At 45.9% G+C, this 22,018-nt stretch overlaps 1 protein-coding gene across 1 annotated transcript; it reads left to right on the plus strand.

Moving 5' to 3' along the window:
- The first annotated feature begins 4,951 nt into the window (after window positions 1–4,951).
- On the plus strand, window positions 4,952–19,286 carry Clrn3 (clarin 3). Its single transcript, XM_057777038.1, has 3 exons — window positions 4,952–5,180; window positions 14,325–14,504; window positions 19,015–19,286. Exons 1-3 carry the CDS (start codon window positions 4,952–4,954, stop codon window positions 19,284–19,286), a joined length of 681 nt encoding a protein of 226 aa, XP_057633021.1.
- The last annotated feature ends 2,732 nt before the right edge of the window (window positions 19,287–22,018 follow it).

Here is a 22,018-nt window from a genome sequence, read left to right on the forward strand (position 1 = left end):
AATTCTCTCTCTCCCTTCTCCCTGCTCCCCTTCTACTCTCCCACCTCCCATGCTCCCAGTTTTTTCAGGAGTTCATGTCTATTTTCTCTTCCCAGGGGAATCCATGTATGTCTCTCTTAGTGCTCTCCTTGTTACCTGGCTTCTCTGGGGTCATGGACTCTGGGCTAGTTATCCTTTACTTTACATCTAATATCCACTTATGAATAAGTACATATTATATTTGTCTTTCTGGATCTGGGTTACCTCACTCAGGATGCTTTCTTCTAGTTTAATCCGTTTGCCTGCAAATTTCAAGATGTCATTGCTTTTTCCCTCTGAGTAGTACTTCATTGTGTAAATGTTCCACATGTTCTTTATCCATTATTTGTTTGAGGAGCATCTAGGTTGTTTCCAGGTTCTACCTATTATAAATAATGCTGCTATGAGCACAGTTGAGCAAGTGTCCTTGTGAATCCTTTGGCTATATGCCTAAGAGTGATATTGCTGGGTCTTGAGGTAGACTGATTCCCAATTTTCTGAGAAACTGCTATCCTGATTTCCAAAGTGACTGTACAAGTTTGTAGGCCCACCAACAGGGGAGGAGTGTTCCCTTTACTCTGCATCCTCTCCAGCATAAGCTATCATCTGTGTTTTTGGTCTTAGCCATTCTGACTGGTATAAAATGACATCTCAGAATCATTTTGATTTGCATTTCCCTGATGGCTAAGGATATTGAACATTTCCTTAAGCGTCTTTCAGCCATTTGAGATTTTTCTGTTGAGAATTCTCTGTTTAGATCTATACCCCATTTTTTTATTTGATTATTTGGTATTTGCTGTCCAGTTTCTTGAGTTTTTTTTTAAAAACTTTTCTACATAATTTATTTCTTTTTATTTAATGTGCATTGGTGTTTTGCCTGTTTGCATATCTGTCTGGGGATGCTGGGTCCCCTGGAAGTGGAGTTAGACAGCTTTGAGCTTCCATGTGGGTGCTGGGAATTGAACCCGGGTGCTCTTGAAGAGCAGCCAGTACTCTTAACTGCTGAGCAATCTCTCCAGCCCCTCTTGAGTTCTTTATATATTTTGGAGGTCACTCCTCTGTCCAACGTGGGGTTGGTGAAGATCTTTGCCCATTTAGTTGGCTGCCGTTTTGTCTTAGTGACCATGTCTTTTGCCTTATAAAAGATTCTCAGTTTCAGGAGGTCCCATTTACTTATTGTTGCTCTCAATGTCTGTGCTACTGGTGTTATATTTAGGAAGTGGTCTCCTGTGCCTATGCATTCAAGGCTACTTCCCACTTTTTCTTTTTTTTTAAATATTTATTTATTTGTTTGTTTATTTATTATGTATATAATATTTTGTCCGCGTGTATGCCTGCAGGCTTGAAGAGGGCACCAGACCTCATTGCAGATGGTTGTGAGCCACCATGTGGTTGCTGGGAATTGAACTCAGGACCTTTGGAAGAGCAAGGCAATGCTCTTAACCACTGAGCCATCTCTCCAGCCCCCACTTTTTCTTCTATAAGGTTCAGTGTGACCCAAAGTCCAGTCAAATAGAGGGAGGAGTGATAATATGAGCAAAGGAGTCAAGACCATAATAGGGACACCCACAGAAACAGCTGACCTGAGCTAGTGGGAGCTTACTGCCCCAGGACTAAACTGGGCCCTCTGAATGTGGGTGGCAGTCATGTGGCTAGGGCAGTGTGTAGGGCCACTGGCAGTGGAACCAGGATTTATCTCTAGTACTTGAACTGGCTTTTTAGAGCCCGTTCTCTTTGGAGGGATACCTTGCTCAGCCTAGATATAGGGTCAAGGGCCTTGGTCCTGACTCAATCTGATGTGCCAGACTTTTTTGACTCCCCATAAGAAGACTTACCCTCTCTGAGGAGTGGATGGGAGTGGGGTGGGTGGGAGGTGGGGCAGCGGGAGCAGAGAAAGGAGAGCAAACTTGGATTGGTATGTAAAATGAGAAAAGAGAGTTTAAATAAATAAATAAGAATTAATATCTATGGATAAATACTGGTTTCATGGCCAGTAGCCTCTCAAACTGCCCAAGCCACGTAAGATACAGGGAGGAGTGAGTGCCTTGGTCCTGCCTCAAGTGATGTGACAGACTTTGTTGACTCGCCACGGGAGGCCTCACCCTCTCTGAGGAATGAATGGGACTGGAGTGGGGGAAAGGTGGGTGTAACAGGAAGGGGGCCACTTGTTCATCACAGCCACTCGGCTAGCTTAGCCCCAAAATAACCACAGAGAAACTGTATTAAATAAAACACTGCTTGACCCATTAGCTCTAACTTCTTATTGGCTAACTCTTACATCATAGTTTAACCCATTTCTATTAATCTATGTATCACCACATGGCAGTGGCTTACCGGATAAAATTCCCAGCATCTGTCTCCAGTGGATCCATGACATCTCTCTCACTCTGCTTTCTTCCTCCCAAAATTCAGCTCAGTCTTCTCTGCCTACCTAAGTTCTGCCCTATCAGGCTAAGGCAGTTTCTTTATTCATTAACCAATACAAGCAACACACAGAGGGGACTCCCACATCAGGTGGGGGAAGTGGGAAGAGGGGAGGGAGAGAAAACTGGGATTGATATATGAAATTAAAAAAAGATTGTTTTAAATAAAATAAAATAAAGGGGGGAAAAAAGAAAATGCCCCACAGACGTGCCGACTAGTCAGTCCAATGGAGGCAATTCCTGAACTGAGATTTCCTCTTTCCAGGTAGGACAAGTTGACAGCTGAAGCTGACTGACACCTTTTGTCCATTACATAATTCTTTCTTTTAAATCCTTGAAGATTTTTATAATAGCATTTCTGATTCTCAACTCCTGCTTTAAACATCTACATTGTCTTTGAGGGCGCTTCTATTGATGGGGGAGGTGAGGATGCCTTATTTTCCCACCTTATTTTCATTTTACTGTAACATTTATAATTTCTTGTTGTTGCTTGAAGGCAATGCTCTTGAGTGTTCTAGATGGTTTTTAGCTTTGTTAGGCTGTGTCTGTAAAAACCCTTAAACAGCTCGGGCTTAAGGAACAGCCTGTTTTGCTCCCTGGCCTGAATGACAGAGGCATTCTCTAAGAGTCTTATACCCCAGTTGATAGGAACAGTGAAGAGTTACAGCACCATCCATCAGGCCTCTGAAACCTCACTGTCCTCACATGATGCTTCACAACCAGCCTGAGAGAGTCTCACCCTGCTAATGTGCAGTAGAACCATAGGTTGAAGCCGCTAGGGGGTTAGAAGGGCTTCTGAACCACATTTGTGTATAACTGGAATCTTGTTCAATACACTCCAAATGCTCCAGAAGTCACAACCTCAACCTCAGTTCTTCAGCCAGATATAAAGGTCCTCCTGCTTGTGTTTCTTTTTAGCAGTAGTTTTAAGGTCCCTGGGCAGTGGGGGAGGAAGGTTTAATGTGGTGACTTGATCATCCATCCATTCATCCATCTATCCATCCACCCACCCGTCATCAATCTATCTAGTGACAGAAGTGTGGCATCAATTACCCTCTCCTAGCTATAGCTGAACTGCCTTCCTTGCATTTCAATACCTATCTGATTGTTCTATGCTTAGCTGTATGCTTCTCTTTCCCACAGAAGTGAAGAGACTGAGCCTAGTGATTTGTGTGTCTTCAGTCGGTTTGCTGCCCTTATGAGAGAAGAACCCTCACCCCACAGGTAAGTAGGATATTTAAGAAGAGCAGGGGGTTCTGATGTGCAAATGCTATGCTCTGTAATGAAAGACCACAATAAAAAATGAAAGTAAAAAATAGAATGTGAGCCTGTTTATAATCTCAAGAAACGAGTGGGAAACCGAGGACTGGAAATAACTCTTTGTAGACTATTATCTGCTGGGCCACAAGGAACGGAGTAAGAAATTACAGTGGTTAGAATGAAAATAGCCCCTATAGTCTCGTGTATTTGAATGTTTAATTCCAAGTTGGTGTATTGTTTAGAAAGGATTGGAGGTGTGGCCTTGTGGGAGAAGCTGTGGCCATCTTGGAGGAGATATGTCACTGGGAGTGGACTTTGAGGTTTCAAAAGCCCATGCCAAACAAAGTCTTTCCCTTTCTCTTTACCCCCTGCCTTCAGTTCGGGATATAAGCTCTCAGCTACTCCTCTATTGTCATACCTGAGGGCTGCTTCACCCACTGCCATGATGATCATAAACTGACCCTCTGGAAGAGTAAGCAAGCCCCCAATTAAATGCTTTCTTTTGTAAGTTGCCTTGGTCATGTGTCCCTTCACAGTAATAGAAAAGTAAATAAGACAGAGATCTCTGCAAGAATGTTTAGAGTCACTTTTAGCAGAGTATTAAAGGCTGTTAATAATACACCCTCTGATGCTATCATTTAAATAAGATGCAAACAGGATGCCATGAAAGAGGGAACTTGAAGGGCTAATAATAATAAGGTCTAAGAATAAGGGTATGTAACCTAGAAGGGTGAACCTTTCTCTTTCCATTTCACATGACCTTGGCAAAGGTTTGAAGCTTGCTTCAGGAATCTCAGTAAAGGATAAATAAGTCTATCCTAGGTGATTTCCAATGATGCTGGGGCCCTGTGCTTCCATCCCTTTGGGGTACAGGTCTCTATTTTCATCACTTGAGAATTCAAATTGTGTCCTCACACAGTTGGTTAACCTGGCTTCCATGGCATGATAAAGGTTATAAATTAGTCATGTGATTGAGGAAGTCCTGGAAGGACAGCCCAGCCCTTCTTCATGCTGGTTGGTTGCAGCCATAGCAACTGCTTGTTCTAGACCAAAGTTCAGTGTCTGCACATCTTTATGGCCTTGTTCATAGTTCAATGTCCAGGAGCATAAAACTTCCGGTGAAGGCACAGCTTTCACACTCACAACAGAATACTAGACTTTCTTCCTAAACACTGGACTCCAAATGATAAGGCCTCCAAATATCCTAAGTTGGTTGTTATTCCATCCCAGGGAGCTTCTTTCCTGAGAAAATGCCAACTACACAGAAGACGTTGATGTTCCTATCTGGCTTTCTCACAAGCCTTGGCTCTGTTGTTGTCATCTGCTCGATTCTGGGGACACAAGTATGGGTCACCAGCACTATTTTCTTCACAGATGCTGTTTCCAATGGTACTATTGTCATCACTTATGGCCTTTTCCGTGGTATGAGTACTCAAGATTTGAATGAAGGCCTTCAAGAGCTGGACAAAAACTTTGAAGGTAAGTGATCACCTAATTTGAATGGGGATAGAAAGAATGGCTAAGATTCCTATAAGTTTGTATTTTGGCCAAATAGCCATTTGGTACTAATCTCTTCGAAGCCCCAAGTTAGGTTATCAGTGGATTAACTCATGGTTTTGAAAAGGTGTTTATCTTTATTTTAGACTCCTCCTCTCTGGTTATCTTGTTATTGTCAGAGTCTAAACCATTTTAGCAGCGTCTGGGCTTGAATCGTACCTATCTAGTTTATTGACAAATAAATAATTAAAGTATGTGGAAGTTTTATAGTGTTTAATAGCCAGCAAGAGCAGTATCTTAAAGGATGTTAACCATGGGTTTTGACACAGGACATCTAGCTCCATCCAGAAGTTCATAATCACTTACATAGGGAAAGTCCAAAGCAGTAAACATCAACACCCAGTCCGTATTTCCCAGCTTCTTGAACTTACGCTTTTGTGTTCAAAATATCTCATTGCTGGAAGTGACATTTAATTTCTTATTAATCCCATCACTTACAGGAATTCCTATTTGTTCCTCATTTCTGATATAATAATGTCTTTTTTTTCTATATATACAAAATAAGAAACTGTTGAGGATAGGCAAATGTAGCTACTTGAGTTTTATAGCTTGAGATCTGGCATTATGGTTCTTGATATGTGAAAGTCGCATTTGTACATTGTATAGCATATAAGTGGGCGTTGTGTTTTGTGGTGATGCACACAGGGTCTGTACAACTGGTTAGCGATGTTTAAGCTTCTAAGAATACACTGTCTACTACCATATGCCAGTGTAATATTTGGTGCCCGTACTCTAGAATGGAGTTCTAGTAGGTTTATGATTTCGTTAATAAAATGGTTTCCATAAATCAAGGGCAATGTGTTTTTAACTCCCAAAGGGTCTTTGAGTGGTAGGAAAACCACATCTTCCCTGAGGGTTCAGCTGCTTCTCCCCTCCCCTGGTGCTGGCCTCAGCCTCTCAGGAAGGTGAAGAGAAGTGCTCTACAACAACCAGAAGCTAAGATTTCAAAGGCCCCTTTAATGATACCATTTTAAAACCCAAAAGTAGGCTTGTTTGGGAATCCTCTGGCAGATTTAAATGCCTTAAATTGGAGACAGAAGTCTATACAGTGTTGACTGGGGATCAGCTGATTCCATCTAGAGACTGATGGCCTCACTGGAAGCCCTGAGTCTCTATCTAGCCAGGGAGGCCCAGAGAAGGACAGGAAAGGTCAGGCCTGGCAAGTCAGCCTTAAGTGACTGGGAGTAAGCATGCTGGTGTCTGGAGAGCAAGGACAGCCTCAGTCAGGATGGGGGGCAGAGTTTGGGGTCCTTCCACTTAGTGTATCACCAGAGTCAGAAAGCTTGTGTTGCCAGTGCCCAGTTCTCTCTGGTTTTATCCTTTAGTACTGGAAAGCCACTGTAGCCACGCCTCACACTTACAGTCCAACCTCCCATTGCTCCAGAAAGTCAACAACCACCCCACGGAGGAAGATGCTACACAGTTGCTGGTAGGCATCTAGGGGCCACTCAGGGACTATGGGATTTTCCATACATGTGACTGTGGTAAGCACTGAACATATAAATGGTTCTCCCAGACAGGAAGTCATCCTTAAAACATGTATGTAGGCAATGTTAAAGACCTTCTGTTGCTAACCCTGTCAGCAGAATCCAGTAGTTACAGTGGGACACTCTGCTCTCCTGCAAGTAAGTCAGGCTGTCATGTACATCATTAGTCAATCACTGGTAGCAAAATTAAATCTGTATAAAATTAAACATGCAGTGTCCTATTCAGCACTGACAAACAGATGCTTCCCCTTGAAAAGCCAAGTGTTTTAGCTTTGTGGCTAAGGCTAGGACACACTGAAATCCTCAGGCAGTGAAGCATATCACCAGGCCCTGCTACACTTCTGCGCGGAGTGGTTCTAATATATTGTGTCTATTTGGATTACAGAGTTTTCAGTGAAAGAGCAGAATGGGCAATAGTGTTTGGTTTAAAGTGTCAAAACCATCCAGGCAACAATGGGTCAATGAATGGAGATGATGCCCAGTCAGCTCCAGTCAAGAACCCTTCTGTTGTGGAACTGGCCTGGCAGTGAGCTCAGGCTGGGTAGATGGGTCCTGGTTTGTCTAAAGTCCAGATAAGAGATCGTTTAGCTCTGTCTAGCCGTGAGTAGATGGTCTTTGCTACTCCTAAAGTTCCAGCTGTATAATTTCAGCTCAAAATAGCCGCTGTGTGAGTGAAGGTCTTAGACTTAGGTGCTGATAGGATTTGTACACAGCTCCCATAGTGAAGTGTTCCCCATCCAAGGCAAGGGAAGCTCCTCCTCCTCTGCAGTGCAACACCCTGCACTCATGTAAGCATCCACAACAGCTGGCGGTAGGGTGGGGAACACAGTCCTGTGGACTCCTAGAAGGAGTACTCACGCTCACAAGGGTGTGCTCCCCTGCCTCCCCTGGTTTGGCTCTTGAGTGCTTTATAATAGGATCCCTAATGAAGTTAACCACTTGGCTCTGAGAATACCATAGGTCCTAAGGGGCATGATGTGTACTATTTCCCCAGGATGGCAGGAATGGTGCAATGTGTCACTTGAATGTGGCACCCCTCAGAAGGTGATCTCCAGTCTCTGTCCTGACCAGACCAAGCTTCTTTCCATAATCACTTTGAAATTTCAATGAGTGTTATTTCTCTTCCCATGGCACTAGGTCTCTTTGATCTTGGTCCCAAGAAACCTAGGTTAGTAGACATGTGACACTCCAACAGCTGAGTTACCATGGCACTGACTCTGGCCCAGAGATGCAGTCTTCTGGAGACTGCCAGGACCCTCTGTATTTGGCCACCCATACCAATGAGAAGAATGCCAGATTCAGTTCCCATCCCTCTTATTTAGGTGTGCTATTTTCCATATAACTATGACAAAACACCCGAGAAAAGCAACTTAAGGGAAGCAGGATTTATTTTTTTGTTCGTGGTCTCAGGGATTCCAGCTCATTCTGGTGAGAAAGGCATGGTGGAGCAGGTTCAACTGTGATGGTGGAGTGTGAGGTAGTTTCCTCACATAGGTTGGACCAGACAGCACAAGCCAGCACCAAAGTGGGTCTAACTTCAAAAGGCTTGCCTTGGTAATATACTTCTTGTAGCCAGAATGTGTCTCTGAAAGTTTCCACAGCCTCTAAAATTGTGCCGCAGGCTGGAGTCTGAGCCTTGAAAACTTGAACCTGTGGGGGACATTTTAGTCAATTTCTAACATTGATTACCAACCTGATGGGAAGCAGCATTACCTAGGAGACAAGCCTCGAGCATTTCTGAGAGGGAATTTCTATATTGGGTTGAGGTGAGACAATCCACCCTAAATGTGGGTGGTATCATCTCATGGATGAAGGTCTCAGATGTGGGTGGTATCATCTCATGGATGAAGGTCTCAGACTGCAGAAAATGGAAAAGGTGAACGTATCATCAGCATCCCTCTCTTCTTCTTCTTCTTCTTCTTCTTCTTCTTCTTCTTCTTCTTCTTCTTCTTCTTCTTCTTCTCCTCCTCCTCCTCCTCCTCCTCCTCCTCCTCCTCCTCCTTCCCTTCCTTCTTCCAGACTGCATATGCAATGTGTCTAGTTGTCTCGAGTTCCTGCCACCATGTTTGCCCACCATGGTGGACTGTACTCTCAAACTGTGAACCTTCTCTCCTTTAATTGCTTTCATTAAGTGCTTGATTGTAGCAATGGAAAAAGTGATCAATACACTGGATGGTTTTAAGACAGACAGACAGTAATTCTGACTCAGGGTTGATGGTCACCAACCTTGCCTTAGTCAGATACAAAGGCTGGCACAAGCTTTGGGCATTACTTTCATGCCTCTTGGCAGTGGTTGCTTGAAGTTGATTTTTTGGTGTTTGAAAGCTCAGGAAACAACCTTACAGATGAACACAGGCAGGCTGAGGGCAAGTGTCAGCTCAATGGTCTCCAGGTGCTGAACTTAAGCCAAGGATCAACTGTCACCAGTGGGCTGTCACGATCTGGCTTTTCCTCTGTCCCCAGTCTTCACTGGCTCTTATTTCTTTTCTGTGATCTCAACATTGTGGTATTAAACAGAACTGAATTAAGAAGGTAAATACAGCACAGAAACTAATTGCAAAGTAAAGAACAAATGAAGTTGATTTCTTGAGACTATGTGAAGACTCCCTACTCCCTACTCTGACTTCATCTCATGTATCAGGATGCGTTTTCTGGAGGAGGGCTGTTTATCCTTTTTCCTTCTTATAGATGTGACCACATTGGAAGGAGGAGATGGAGAGAGTGGGCCAAACCAGAAGGCTTAGTCAGTTTTCTCCCAAGACAACCTTAGCAATTGTCCAAGAGGTTGAGGCGCTTGCTGTGACTTCCTGGGAAGTCCCAGGTCTAAGATCATTCAGTCCCTGTGATGTGCACTAATGTCAGCATCACACTGGGTCAGGTCCCTGGTGGCCAGGTGTCTGAGGGAGTGGAATCAGTCCTAGTTACTTGTGTTTCTAAAACAAAATATCTGGCAAAGGCCATTAAGGGAGGAAGTTGTTCCTGCTCACAGTTGTAAAGCACAATCTGTCATGATGGAAAAGTCACCATGGGAGGAGCATGTGGTTGCTGGTCACATGGTGTATGGTATCCACAGGTAGAAAACAGAAGAAGTTGGGGGGGGGGGGAGAAGGAGGAAGGAGAGAGGTGAACCCTGGTGCTCACCACTTCTCTTAACCCAGTCTAGAAGCTCCCTCACAGTCATGCAAAGAGGTTTGCTCCCCGGAGAATTCTAGATCCTACAAGTTGACAGTATCCACCATCCCTCTCAGTGTCTATGAACTCACAGAAAACAAGGCCTGGAGGTGGAGGGCAGATGGCAAGTGGACCCGAGTGAATGAATCTTCTCCTGTGGGGATCTGGGTGTCTGAGTGCCCGGCTGAGATATCTGCTGTCATCTCTGTGTGCCTGTTCTTGGCCTCTTTCTAAGGCCACCAGAATCAGGGCAATTAGCTCCCATTGTGATGGGACTCCTGAATCGGAAGCTTGTCCCATGAAAGAAGAAAAAGAAAAAGAACTCCGTGTCTCTGCTAATTTTCCGGGGAGGGAACAGCTGTCAGATGCTGGGCGGGCTATTGTTATTGCACTCTGGCTAACTCTCACCAAACTTTCAGCTTAGCATTCTCTGAGTTCTGAGGCTGGAGCTGGGAAGACAGAGCTGTTATAGGTGGCAGGGAATTCAGAAATCAGTTTTACAATGCAGCAGTTCAAATTAAGATGAATTGCCCCCCCAAGTACGTAGGAAAGTATGAGTCAGCAGCCCCAAATTAGCTCTCTTTGGAAAATCACGTCTGTTAAATCTTATTGAAAGTCAAGGCAGAGCTATATTTGATTGTCATTTTCTTTTTCTTTTGGGGCATGCATGTCAAGTGCAAGTGCTTGTGCATGAGTGTGCACACGTTCACGGAAGCCGGAGGTCAGCACCCTGTGTTTTCCAATTATGTTACATCTTGTTTTTTTCTTTTTAATTTTATGTGTATGTATGTAAGCTTGTGCAAGTGTATATCCATCATGTGGATGTAGCAACTCAAGGAGACCAGACGGTACTGACTCCCCTGTATTGAGAACCTCTGTGTAGGTGCTGGAAATGGAAGCTGGGTTGGTTCTCTACAAGAAGAACAGTAAGCACCCTTAACTGCTGAGCCATCTCCCCAACCCCTCCACCCTATGATCTGAGACAAGGTCTCGAAGGGAACCTGGAGCTCACTGATTGATTCTGCCAGACTGACAGGCAAGCAAGGTAGTTTCCCAGGGCTGGCATTACAGGCTCTGTGCCTGGCTTCTTTTTTAAACACGGGCTCTGGGAAGGTTGAACTCAGGTCCTGATGCCTTCAGGGCAAGCATTTCACCCACTCAGCCATGTCTGCAGCCCTGGACAATCACTTTTTAGTGGAATATTCCAATTGTAAGTGAACATTCACTTATAACCGGAAGTCAGTGTGTGAGGCAGAGAGACACTCAAGAGAAATCCAGGTGTTCGGGACACCAGGCGTGTTCCTCACACTCAAGTTTCTGCTCTTGGCTTAAATATTCCAGTTATTTCCTTGACTACAGGACTGCCAAGGAGAGAGAAAGCTCTTTTGTCCCCAGCCAACTTCCCTTGAGAGCAAGGGTTTCCTCCTGACCTGACTGCTGGGGAACAGGAAATGGATCCACCTTGAGGGGATGAATGGCTGACACATCCACAGGGACCAGTCTGGACCTCCGGCTGGGTGTGTTTCCCTAGCTCGGCTGCTTTTCCCTATTCTCCTTGTGACGTCACCTCCCTCCAGTTTCAAAATCAGCACATACTGAGTTAGTATAAGCAAAACCTTTTAAATATGCCATTTACATAGGAGTGTGGAGGAGCCAGAGAGAGATCCCACTTGGTTAAGTCAGGGACTAGTGAAGCCCCAGTCCAGGTGGTCTTTGAGAGTCTCGCTTAGGTTACAAGGCACAGAACGTGGGATAGGGGATCAGTCTCCCAAAGGGGTCACTGACGGAAGTCACGGAAAAACCCAGTCATCATAATGACGAGGAGGTGTTGCCTCTAGAAGCTGAGCTTTGCCCCTGTGCCTCTGAGGAGAGAGATGCTCTTCAGTGGGGGTGGGAAGTCATGGTTCACGCACTGCTGAGCTGGTGTTTTGCTTTTTGAGCAGGCTGTGTTCTCCTGGGGTTACAAGGGATACTTGTCAATGTTTAGCACATGCTGTAGCCAAGTTCCCATCTCTCCTGCCCCTCTTTCCTGCACATCCCTTTGCTCTCTAAGGCAGTGCCCCTTGCTATGCAGCAGTACCCATTGCTGCTGCCCTCAGGCCACTCCCTTCCAGGAGATGCTTGATCTGGGCTCCGTCATACACTACTCAGGATGACTTTTCTCTTCATGGAGGGCTTTTGCTACCACCCAATTTTTTGATCACGCCCTCCTTGTCTAGAAGGTGGACGTGGCAGATTTAGAAAAACAAATACAAGGACTTAAAATTTAAGATGATTTCTTCCAAACTGGGCTGAGCACATACTCTTACACAAGGTAAATGTCAGATCCTGGGGTCCTGTGTCCGCTCAGATCACCCAGAAACACAGTTCAGTAAAGACCACTTCTTTCATTAAAAAAAAAGGAATTATTTATTTTAGTTTATTTTTTGCCTGCATGTATATGTATGGATCATATGCCCATGGAAGTCAGAATAAGACTTCTTCTGGAAGCTGGATGCTGATTCTTCTGGAACTGGAGTTTACAGATAGTTGTGAGTCACCATGTGGGTTGGTAGGAATCGAACTCATGTTCTCTGCAACAGCAACTAGTGTTCTTAACCACTGAGCCCTCCCTCCTGGCCCCCGTTTCTTACACAAGTCTCTCAGCCACACAGAGGCTCTTGTTTTCCTTACAAGTCAGAAAGGAGACACCCATGCATGGTGTGCTTCCACAGCGAGCATCGGAGCATCCGGAACAGGGTGAAATCAAGGGCATGTACAGTAGGACTTGGCACACGGAGAACTCAATAGTTCTCTTGGTACGGGGATAGAGAGCAGCACCTTGCAAAGAGAGGGTGATGGTGGCGAATGGTAGGATATGGTTCAGAAGTTGCTTTGCTGTTCCTCCTGTCCCACGGGAGCCAGCACACACAGCCCTAGAAGCTAAGAATCCGGGTCTGCCTGGCTACTTCCTGTTCCTTAAAGCTGTGCTGAGCCAAGACTGTGAACATCTCCATATCCGTGGGAACCAGTGAAACAGGAAGAGAGAGAAGGAGACTTTGACTAGTTCTTACTTACCCCTCTGTGGCCACTGTGGCTTGAGTTCCCAGTGATTTTGTTAGTGTTCCTATAGTCGGCACCAAATCTCGTTCTCTGGTGGTCTTTTCCTTGGGGCTTCACAGACGATCTCTCACACTTTTGTGGGAGATCCTGACATATACTGACAGCCATTAGAGCTTCTCTGTGCACCTAGGAAGAGCACACCTGTCACATCTGGTCTGATGTGTGTGAGCAGAGCGGGATGTGGGGGAGCTCGGTGCCCTGGAAAACGGCTGCTAGATCTCGAAGTCCCGAGGTTCTGACAGCTCTGCCCAGTGCACCTGCGTTGTGTTTTCCACGAGTGTAGATTCATTATGGAGCTTCTTTGCATTTAAGATACATGCAGATGGTATTTTGTAAAGTGCTTTAAGCTTAGAAGGAAGTTCTGCGGGGAACCAGAAGGTTGTGTTCCCAGCTGCCTCCAGTGTTGGAGTGGAGACCAGGACATGAGTCTGGACTCAGGGAAAGTACCCTGACTTGGTCCTAGCAAGAAATGTTTTCCTGGAGCCACTGCTAGCTATGAGCCGGCCCTTATTCTCCAGCTTTTTTCTCTGTCATCTGCCCCTGGCTCACTGAATTCTTCTAAGCCACGGGGCTTATGGGATTCTTACTGCATGTGGATTTGCACAGTGACCTACCCTAAACATTTCTGTTAGAAGCAACTGATTCTAAGACCCAAAGGGAAGCTATGGCAATGGAATTGTCTTACTAGCAAGGCTTGGAGGGCAGAGATCACTGCTAAGAAAGTTGCGGGTATGAGGGACCACCCTCTGCTAAAACTTGAAACATCCAGCCACCTTTAATGCTGTGCTTATGCCATCAAGTAAGATCACTGACTGGTTGGCCATGAAGGATGCTGGCTCATTCTCATGCGTTTGTGTATGTTCCTGTATGTACATGTGCACTCAGTGTGTCTATGCAGATGCCTGTGCATATGTAAACGTGTGCAGGTGGAGGTAAAAAGTCAACTACCGATGTCATTCTTCAGGTGATGCCCATCTTGGTTTTCTGAGACAGGGTCTCTGTTTGAACCTGTAGGTCATCAGTTCAAGTAGACTGACTGTCCAGTGAGCCCCAGGGTCCACCCGTCTCAGATGTCTCCCCAACACTGAGATTGTAAGCACTCACCATCACCCCTGGCTTTTTTAGGTGGGTTCTGGGGATTGAACCTCTACAGAACATTACTGACTGAGCCATCTCCTGGTCCATGCCGTCTTGGTCTTACAGGATGAACAGTATTCTGCTTCCTTCCCTGACACCACAGCTTCTCTAGCTTGGCTGTACTTAGGATTTGCGTTCTGTACTGTGCATTCACCAAACGTTGCTTTAGTTCTAGGGATATTGGGTAATTCTTCCCAGAAGACTCTGCATTTGGTGGCCATCTTATTCCTGGTCCTGAGTCTGGGAACTTCCATACTGAGCTCAATATTCACCTTCTACAACAGCATCAGCAACCCTTACCAGACGTTCCTGGGTCCTATGGGCGTCTACACCTGGAACGGACTCAGCGGTGAGTTTCCTGGGAAGACTTGTGTGCACATACATGTACACAGATACACATGCGCACACACAGGTGTATACTTATGCATACCAATACATGCTCATGAACACATGTCGCTCTCCTTCTTACCTCCACAAGGGGAAAATGTGGACTCCAGAGATGCCTCACCTGGATGACTAAGCCACAGAGCAAGGGAGGATACCATCTGGAGCCAACACTCTTCTTGTGGGTTAGGATGCTGTGTGGTTGCTAGGTGATTTTGTTATTTCGTGGGTGGGTACCTGGGTGGAGGACAGAGTCCAGGCGGGAAGTGGATTCTGCTGTGACTCAGTCAAAACACTCTCCATGGGTTTTGCCCATACATTGCAACCACCACAACTGTAGTGGAACTCAGAACCAGAGGTTAAGGGACTTGGTTACAAATCCAGACATAGGTCCCTAGCATCAAGGGCCCTTCCATCAGCCACCAGATCTCACTCACTGCCAGAGTAAACAATGAATTGCTCTTAGTTTTGCTCGTGCAGCTCAGATCCAACAGAAGCAGAGGTCCCAGACATGGCCGGATTTAGAGATCATGTCGTGGGAAGTCTGTTTCTCTTCATCACTGTGTACACTGATTTCCCAGTGTGTGCTCTGTAGCCGCTAACACAGTTGATTCAATCCTCTTAAAGGTCATTTGTCTGTACCCACCCCGAACTCCGCCAGAAGCAGCTCTAGAAGGAATGTCTGCCATTTCCCAGGAGTCAGGAGAGCATCCTGGGCCCAGTTCTCAGAGATTCACACATTGACATGACCTCATCAATGTCTGAAGCCAAGAAAGATAATCCTACCCGTCAAGTTGGATAAGAACACTCATCCAGCCAGGCGGTGGTGGCGCACTCCTTTAATCCCAGCACTTGGGAGGCAGAGGCAGGCGGATCTCTGGGAGTTCGAGACCAGCCTGGTCTACAAGAGCTAGTTCCAGGACAGGCTCCAAAACCACAGAGAAACCCTGTCTCGAAAAACCAAAAAAAAAAAAAAAAAGAACACTCATCCATACTGGGGGGTCCAGGGTCAGCTGTTCTCCAGCCTCAGAGGCACGTGGAGGAGAAGTGGGTCACCAAAGGAGAAGGGGAGATGACAAGAGGCTACAGTGGGCGTGTACTGCCCTGTCGGCAGCCCACAGGGCTTCCAGCTGGCCCCTCAAGGCTGTAGCCTCATCTCTTTTCCTCTGCAATGGAGAACAGGCTGACTGTCCATGTATCAGAGGCCCCGCCCATGTCTGCGAAGGAAAACAAGAAAAGGAGTCTGGAAAGTCACCCCTCAGCCTGCTTATGTCTAGCCACAAAGACCTAGGCTGTGGAGAGGGAGTTCCCACGGTCCTTCTGCCTCAGACATATATTCTGACACAGAGGGCCGTAAGGGGTGTGTAAAGGCCAGGTTTGCATTCTGACCTGGGTCTGGAGGAGACCTTTTTGGCCTTTGGGCAAACATAGGAGTTGGAAATAGTCTTTTGTGTCCCGATGCTCAGTAAGACAGATTCTGTCCTCATATATCCTCAGACAGCCTTTGATTTTCTTCCCTTATCTGGAGTGTTACAGAGTTTAGTGAAAAACTGGTTTGCAAGAGGCTAATCCTACAGAAGCGCTTCTGTTTAGCACTGACAATGTAGCTTCCTGGCCTTTGGGGAGCTGTGAGGGAGGGCTGGTATCAGACTGACTTTAAGGCCCTGGGGCCAATGAGAATGCTACAATTCCCTGTGGAGGTAGGCTTGCCCATGCTCACCTGAGCTGCAGGTAGTGAGCAGGCCCAGTGGGCAGAAAAGGAAGTGGATTATCTGGTTGGATTCTGATGGAAGAAACAGCCATAACACTGCCTGAAACTCGTGCCCCCTGACCTCAGCCCACACTGGTCCCAGTGTGGCTGGGGTTGCCCACAGGGGATTTTAAGGTGGGTGGAGAGAAGGTTGGATCCAGAGAGACTGTCACAAACTGTCTGCTATAAACATTGTCCCTCAACTGGAGAACACAGGAAGCAATGAGTAGGTCTCATAGCCCAGCAGGGATGGGCCCTAGAGGAAGCTCATGTCCCCAAGCCTTTCAGAACAGCTCACCACTGCTATCCCCAGCCTCCTGCAGCCCTTCAATCTACAGCTCTGGAGAAGCTGTGAGACTAACCAGGCCTAGATGCAGCCTATACTCCTGGCTACTTAGGAGGCTGAGACAAGAAGACCCTCAAGTTCAAGACCCTTCTGGCTGTGCAAAATAAAGAATGAAAAGAGGGCAGGGGTGTGGTTCAGTGGTAGAGCATTTGCTTACTGTTTTCAGGCTTCTAGATTTGATCTCCAGTATTTCAGGAAGGGAGGGAGGGAGGGAGGGAGGGAGGGAGGGAGGAAGGAAGGAAGGAAGGAAGGAAGGAAGGAAGGAAGGAAGGAAGGAAGAAAGAAGGAAGGAAGGAAAACAATTAACTAGAAGCAGTGTGGAACCCCTGGCTCCAGGCATCTGCCTCGAAGGGGCCCAGATAGGCAAGGTGTCTACATGCCAGCCCTTCCCTGTGCAAATCAAAGCTCCAGACAATCCACTTTAGGGTAAAAGCATTAACCTTGTGCCCATTCCACTCCTTTATGATTAATTAAGCTTTTATAAGAAACTTCACAAGAGGAAAATGAAGGATAATGAAGGGGTGAGAGGCGCCCAGTGAGCATCAGAGGAACGGGACTTTTGTTCATGCAAATAATTAAGAAATAAAGCCATTATTTTGTGGGTGAGGTGTGTCATCAAGGGCTGCTCAAACATTCTCCTCTTGCAAACCCTCCTAATTAGCTTCTCTCAGAGGACCGTTTGGGGAGCTTCCCTGCCTGTGGGGTGGGACACAACCGATGCCCGAGACTTCAGAGTTATGCACATTCTGTGTATGTCAGCAGATGAAGGATCCCAGACAGACTTCATCCCGGGGATTCCCCTGATGTGTCAGAACCCCACCTGGGCATGAGCATCCATCCTCACCCTCATCTTCCTCCCAAAGTGTTTTGTTTTATTTTTTTATTCCAGTGTTCCTGGCATATGAATACCTGTCACTTGCATTACATATTTAAAGCACACTGTTTGTTGGGTTTTGGTGTGTTCTTAGGCACTGCAGGCATCACTACCATCCTTTTCCAAATATTTTCACCAAGTCAAAGAGAGACCTCATGACTCTTGGTTACCACCTGCCTCTTGCCCACCTACACAACTGTACGCTTCCTTTGCAGAAAATACTTCCTGGTTCAAGGCTACACTTGCCTTGGTCCTGCAGAGTAGGCTATCTGCAGAGGCCATCTAGCCCTTGTAGCACATGTCCAGCCCTTGAGAGCCTGTGGCTCTCTTGCTCCTGGTGGGACTCACCTCTCACAGTTGAGGGTGACCCACTGCCCACCCTTGCTCTTCCACCTGTGATGCTGGTGTCTTCCCACATCTTGTTTGTCCATAAACCCACCACATCCACTTTCCATCCCCTGTCCACTCACCTCCACATCTACATCCGTCGCCCAGGGGCACAGGCTGTGTGTCACCCAGAGACAGCTTCTGAGAGGATCTGAGCCTACAGGTTAGATACTGTCCTGAAGGACATTTAGAATGTCATGCCTAGAATCTAGTTTGTTTCTTACATCTTATTTTTACAGTCTCCTTCATCTTGAAACACTATAGAATCCCATGTAGCTATTCAATAAATGCCTATGGATTATGTATCCCATAAAGAGAATAAAGGATATTTTAAAAATGCAGAGGGTGGCACATAGCTGGAGAGATGACTCAGCAGTTAAGAATGACTGCTGCCCAGTCCCTACCCACAAGGACCTGAGTTGGAATCTGTCCCCTTCCCCATGGGTGATTCACAAACACCTATAATACCTGCTCCAAGGGATCCGATACCCTATTCTGGTTCCTGTGGGTGACTACCTACACATATGAGTTGGAATCTGCCCTCCCTCCCCATGGGTGACTCACAAACACCTATAACACCTGCTCCAAGGGGTCTGATGCCCTATTCTGGTCCCCGTGGGTGACTACCTACACTCACACAGATGCATGCTCATATATATATTTAAATAGTTAAAGTAACTTTAAAACATGTATCACAAGGACAGGTAGATGGCTCAATGAGTAAAGTGATTGCTACAAAGAAACAAGGAGCTGAGTTCAGATCCCAAGCAACCAAGAAAAACGTCAGGCAGAATGGTGCATATCAGTAACCATGTATCTGGATAGGAAGGGATAGGGAGAGAAAAGAGGGATCTCGGAGGCTTGCTGCTGAAACAAAGAATTCCAGGTTCAGTGGGAGTCTCTGCCCTCTCTGCAAAAATAAATAGATAAATAAAAGTAGATAGTGGTAGAAAAAACACCTGGTGTTGTCCTTTGGCCTACGCGTATGTGCATATACATATATGCACATTCAGACCCCTACCACAGAAAGGCACATACATGCATGAACACATATACGGCCAAAAATAATGTTAAGAGTGCCTCATTGTGTCATTTATGATGCTCAATCTTCTTTCCAGCACCTTTTGTGTTCCTGACCATGGTACTGTTCGTGGGGAATACAGAGTCTAACCATCTCTCAGAAGAACTGTCCCACAAGCTTTATACAGATATCACCATCAAGACAACAACCCACTCTTACGGATACTCATTTTGGCTCGTTCTGCTTGTCATCCTTCTGAATATTGTCACTGTGGTCATCATCATTTTCTATCAGAAGGCCCGATACCAGCAGAAGCAGGAGCAGAGGAAGCCGGTGGAATATGCTCCCAGGGACGGCATTTTATTCTGAGTCCTGTGTCTCATTATGTTTGCACTGTCTCTGCCAGTAGTAACTGGCTAGCTCCTGTGGACAATCTGCATGGCAGTCTGGTGTGATACCTCTGTAACCACGATACCATGTCCTTCCTAGATGATGCTTGCACGTTTCTCCACGGATATCCACTGGAAAGAGTTTTCTCACGAGGGCAGGGAAGTGAGTGGGAAGACTGTGGTCTAGAGGGCTCCAAGAGGGGGTGGTCTGGGGCCTGTAGGCTCTTTTCTCCTGGATTGCTATCCACAGTAATAAAAGTCTGATTTTTTTTTTTTTTTTTTTTTTTTGCCGTCCCCGTGACCAACTTAAAGGACTGCATCCTCCAAGATTTTGGCCTTAGGAAGGATCAGGCATTTTACTCTTCTATAGGAACAAAAGCATTCTGAACCTGTTTTTCTGGAGTCAAGAGTTGGATACAAAAGGATAAAGGATGAAATGACCCTGTGCAGGCTTAGTTCCTGTAATGAGGGCTTGGCACATGTAGAATTCAGGCCTTGGGAAACCCTACATGAACAGGTTAGAGGTGAAATATAGACCCTGTGGTCAGTTTTTCCAGAAGACAGACAAGCAGCAAAATGGGGGAGGCACAAAAATGTAATCTGCATGTGTTTCCAGTAAGATCCTTCCTTTGAAAAGCTCATTGAGAACCTTTCAGCCTTGACTATTTCACAAGTCGCCAGATAGGACTGCAAAGTGACCCCTTTTCATGTGTTGATGGCTTTGTGAAGCAGTAGCTCTGTGACAAGGACTGGATCTTATGAAGTCCTCAAGGGTACATGGCCTTCAACACTCGGACTTAGAGCTGTGAGCTGGGTTCCTACAGTGGGGGCAGCACCATGCTGAGCCCTCACCTTCGTGGAGTTTACTGTCAGGCAGCAGCCGAGTCCGACATTTAATGAACACTTACTTGACTCCAATTAAAACAGTTGCTCCTCCCATTGTAGAGCACCAAAGTGTCTAGCATGTTCAAGGCTCTGGGTTCCATTTCTTGTTTTGCAAAAATGAAACAAACATAGAGTTACAAAATTGTGCTTTGTGTTTTGAAGGGACAATCTCAATCACACTCCATCTTGAAGGCCTGCTAACTCAAGACTACTCTTATCTATTAAATTATTAAAAGTTTAGTATACTTTATTTCTTTCATGTGTGCACATATGCATAGGCTATGATGTGTGTGTCTGTGTGTCTCCTTATGTGTGGAGATCAGATGACAAGCTTCGGGAGTTGATTCTCTCCTTCTACTATGTGAGACCTGGGGATCAAACTTGGGTCATCAGTCTTGGTAGCAAGCACATTTACCTATTTAGCTGTCTTGTGGACCTACTATTAAATTATTACACAATTGGGATTTGGGCAACAATGACTTAGTGAGTAAAAGTGCTTGCTACCAAGCCTGATGACCCTAGTCCATTCTAAATGACCCACAAAGTGGAAAGAAAGAGCTGACTTCTCCAAGCTGTCCTCTGACCTCCATTCATAAATTGTGCTATGTGCATGCCCATAGCCATAACCATACTTCCCTATACAAGACCAAAATAAATAAATGAATATAGAACAAAATAAAATGTATAATGACTCATCATTGTTTGTCTAAATCTTTATATATATCTTTGGTTTTTGAGACAGGGTTTCTCTGTGTAGCCCTGACTATTCTGGAACTTGCTCTGTAGGCCAGACTGGCCTCAAATTCACAGAAATCCACCTGCCTCTACCTTCTGAGTGCTGGCATTAAAGGCATGCACCACCACTCAGCTGGAATATATTTTTAAAATATGATCATAAACATTAAACATACTTTAAACTCTGAGCCTAAAAATAATTGCATTCTTTGAAGGTCTAGGTTTTCTGTTGGGAGTTTGATAATGTGGCCATGTAGTGAAGAGGAGACAGATGTGGGTAAGAAGACCCAGCAACAAATGGATAAATAGGGCCTCCCATAACTGGTCAGCTGTGGGAGTACTACAGCATGGAAAGATCACTGAGTCCTTTTGCCTTGGCTTCTCAACAGCACTGGGTTTCCCTAGGAAACAAATGGCCTTACTCCTTATATGGCATATGGCCTTTTAGGAACTGTAATGGTCTGCTCTGTCCCTTTAAGAGACAAGCCACACCCACTCTCTCCCCCATCCGGTAGACAAGCTGATCTTCATCTTCCAGCCTGAGTCCTTCCTTTTCCATCTTTCTCTCAAAGAGGCAGCTCTGTCTCTCCCTTCTCCCTACTTCTTCCCTTTCCCCCCCTCTCTCTCTGCCTCTCTTTCTGCTCTTCTCCCTTCTCCCCTTCTCTTCCATAACCCAATAAATAAATATCTAACCTTACTCTGCATGGTGTGCCTATCCATGTCTCTGTCTCTCACCTGACATATGGTTCCCTGCCTGGGACCAGACCAGCAATATGGTCTCATGGTGTGCCCATCTATCTGTCTGTTCTCGTGGGACTGGCTGCCCCATCGATACTCTCACCCACTAAGCAGCTCTCTATCTGGGACTGGTGGCCTGCTGCAACCACTCGGGGAAGTATGCCATCCCTGCCTGGGACTGGCTGCTCTCAGGACCACTGCCCACTGCCTGCCCCCACTTTGGGGACCTGCAGTGTGGTCTCATGACTCTCTGCCTGCTGCAGTCACTTGGGGGCCGGCAGAATTTTACTTAAACCATAACAGGAACCACTTCAAAGGTAGGGATCAGGTAAATGAAAATCTGCTTTACAAAGA

Source organism: Chionomys nivalis, chromosome 8 (assembly GCF_950005125.1).
Source record: "Chionomys nivalis chromosome 8, mChiNiv1.1, whole genome shotgun sequence".
NCBI lineage: Eukaryota > Metazoa > Chordata > Mammalia > Rodentia > Cricetidae > Chionomys > Chionomys nivalis.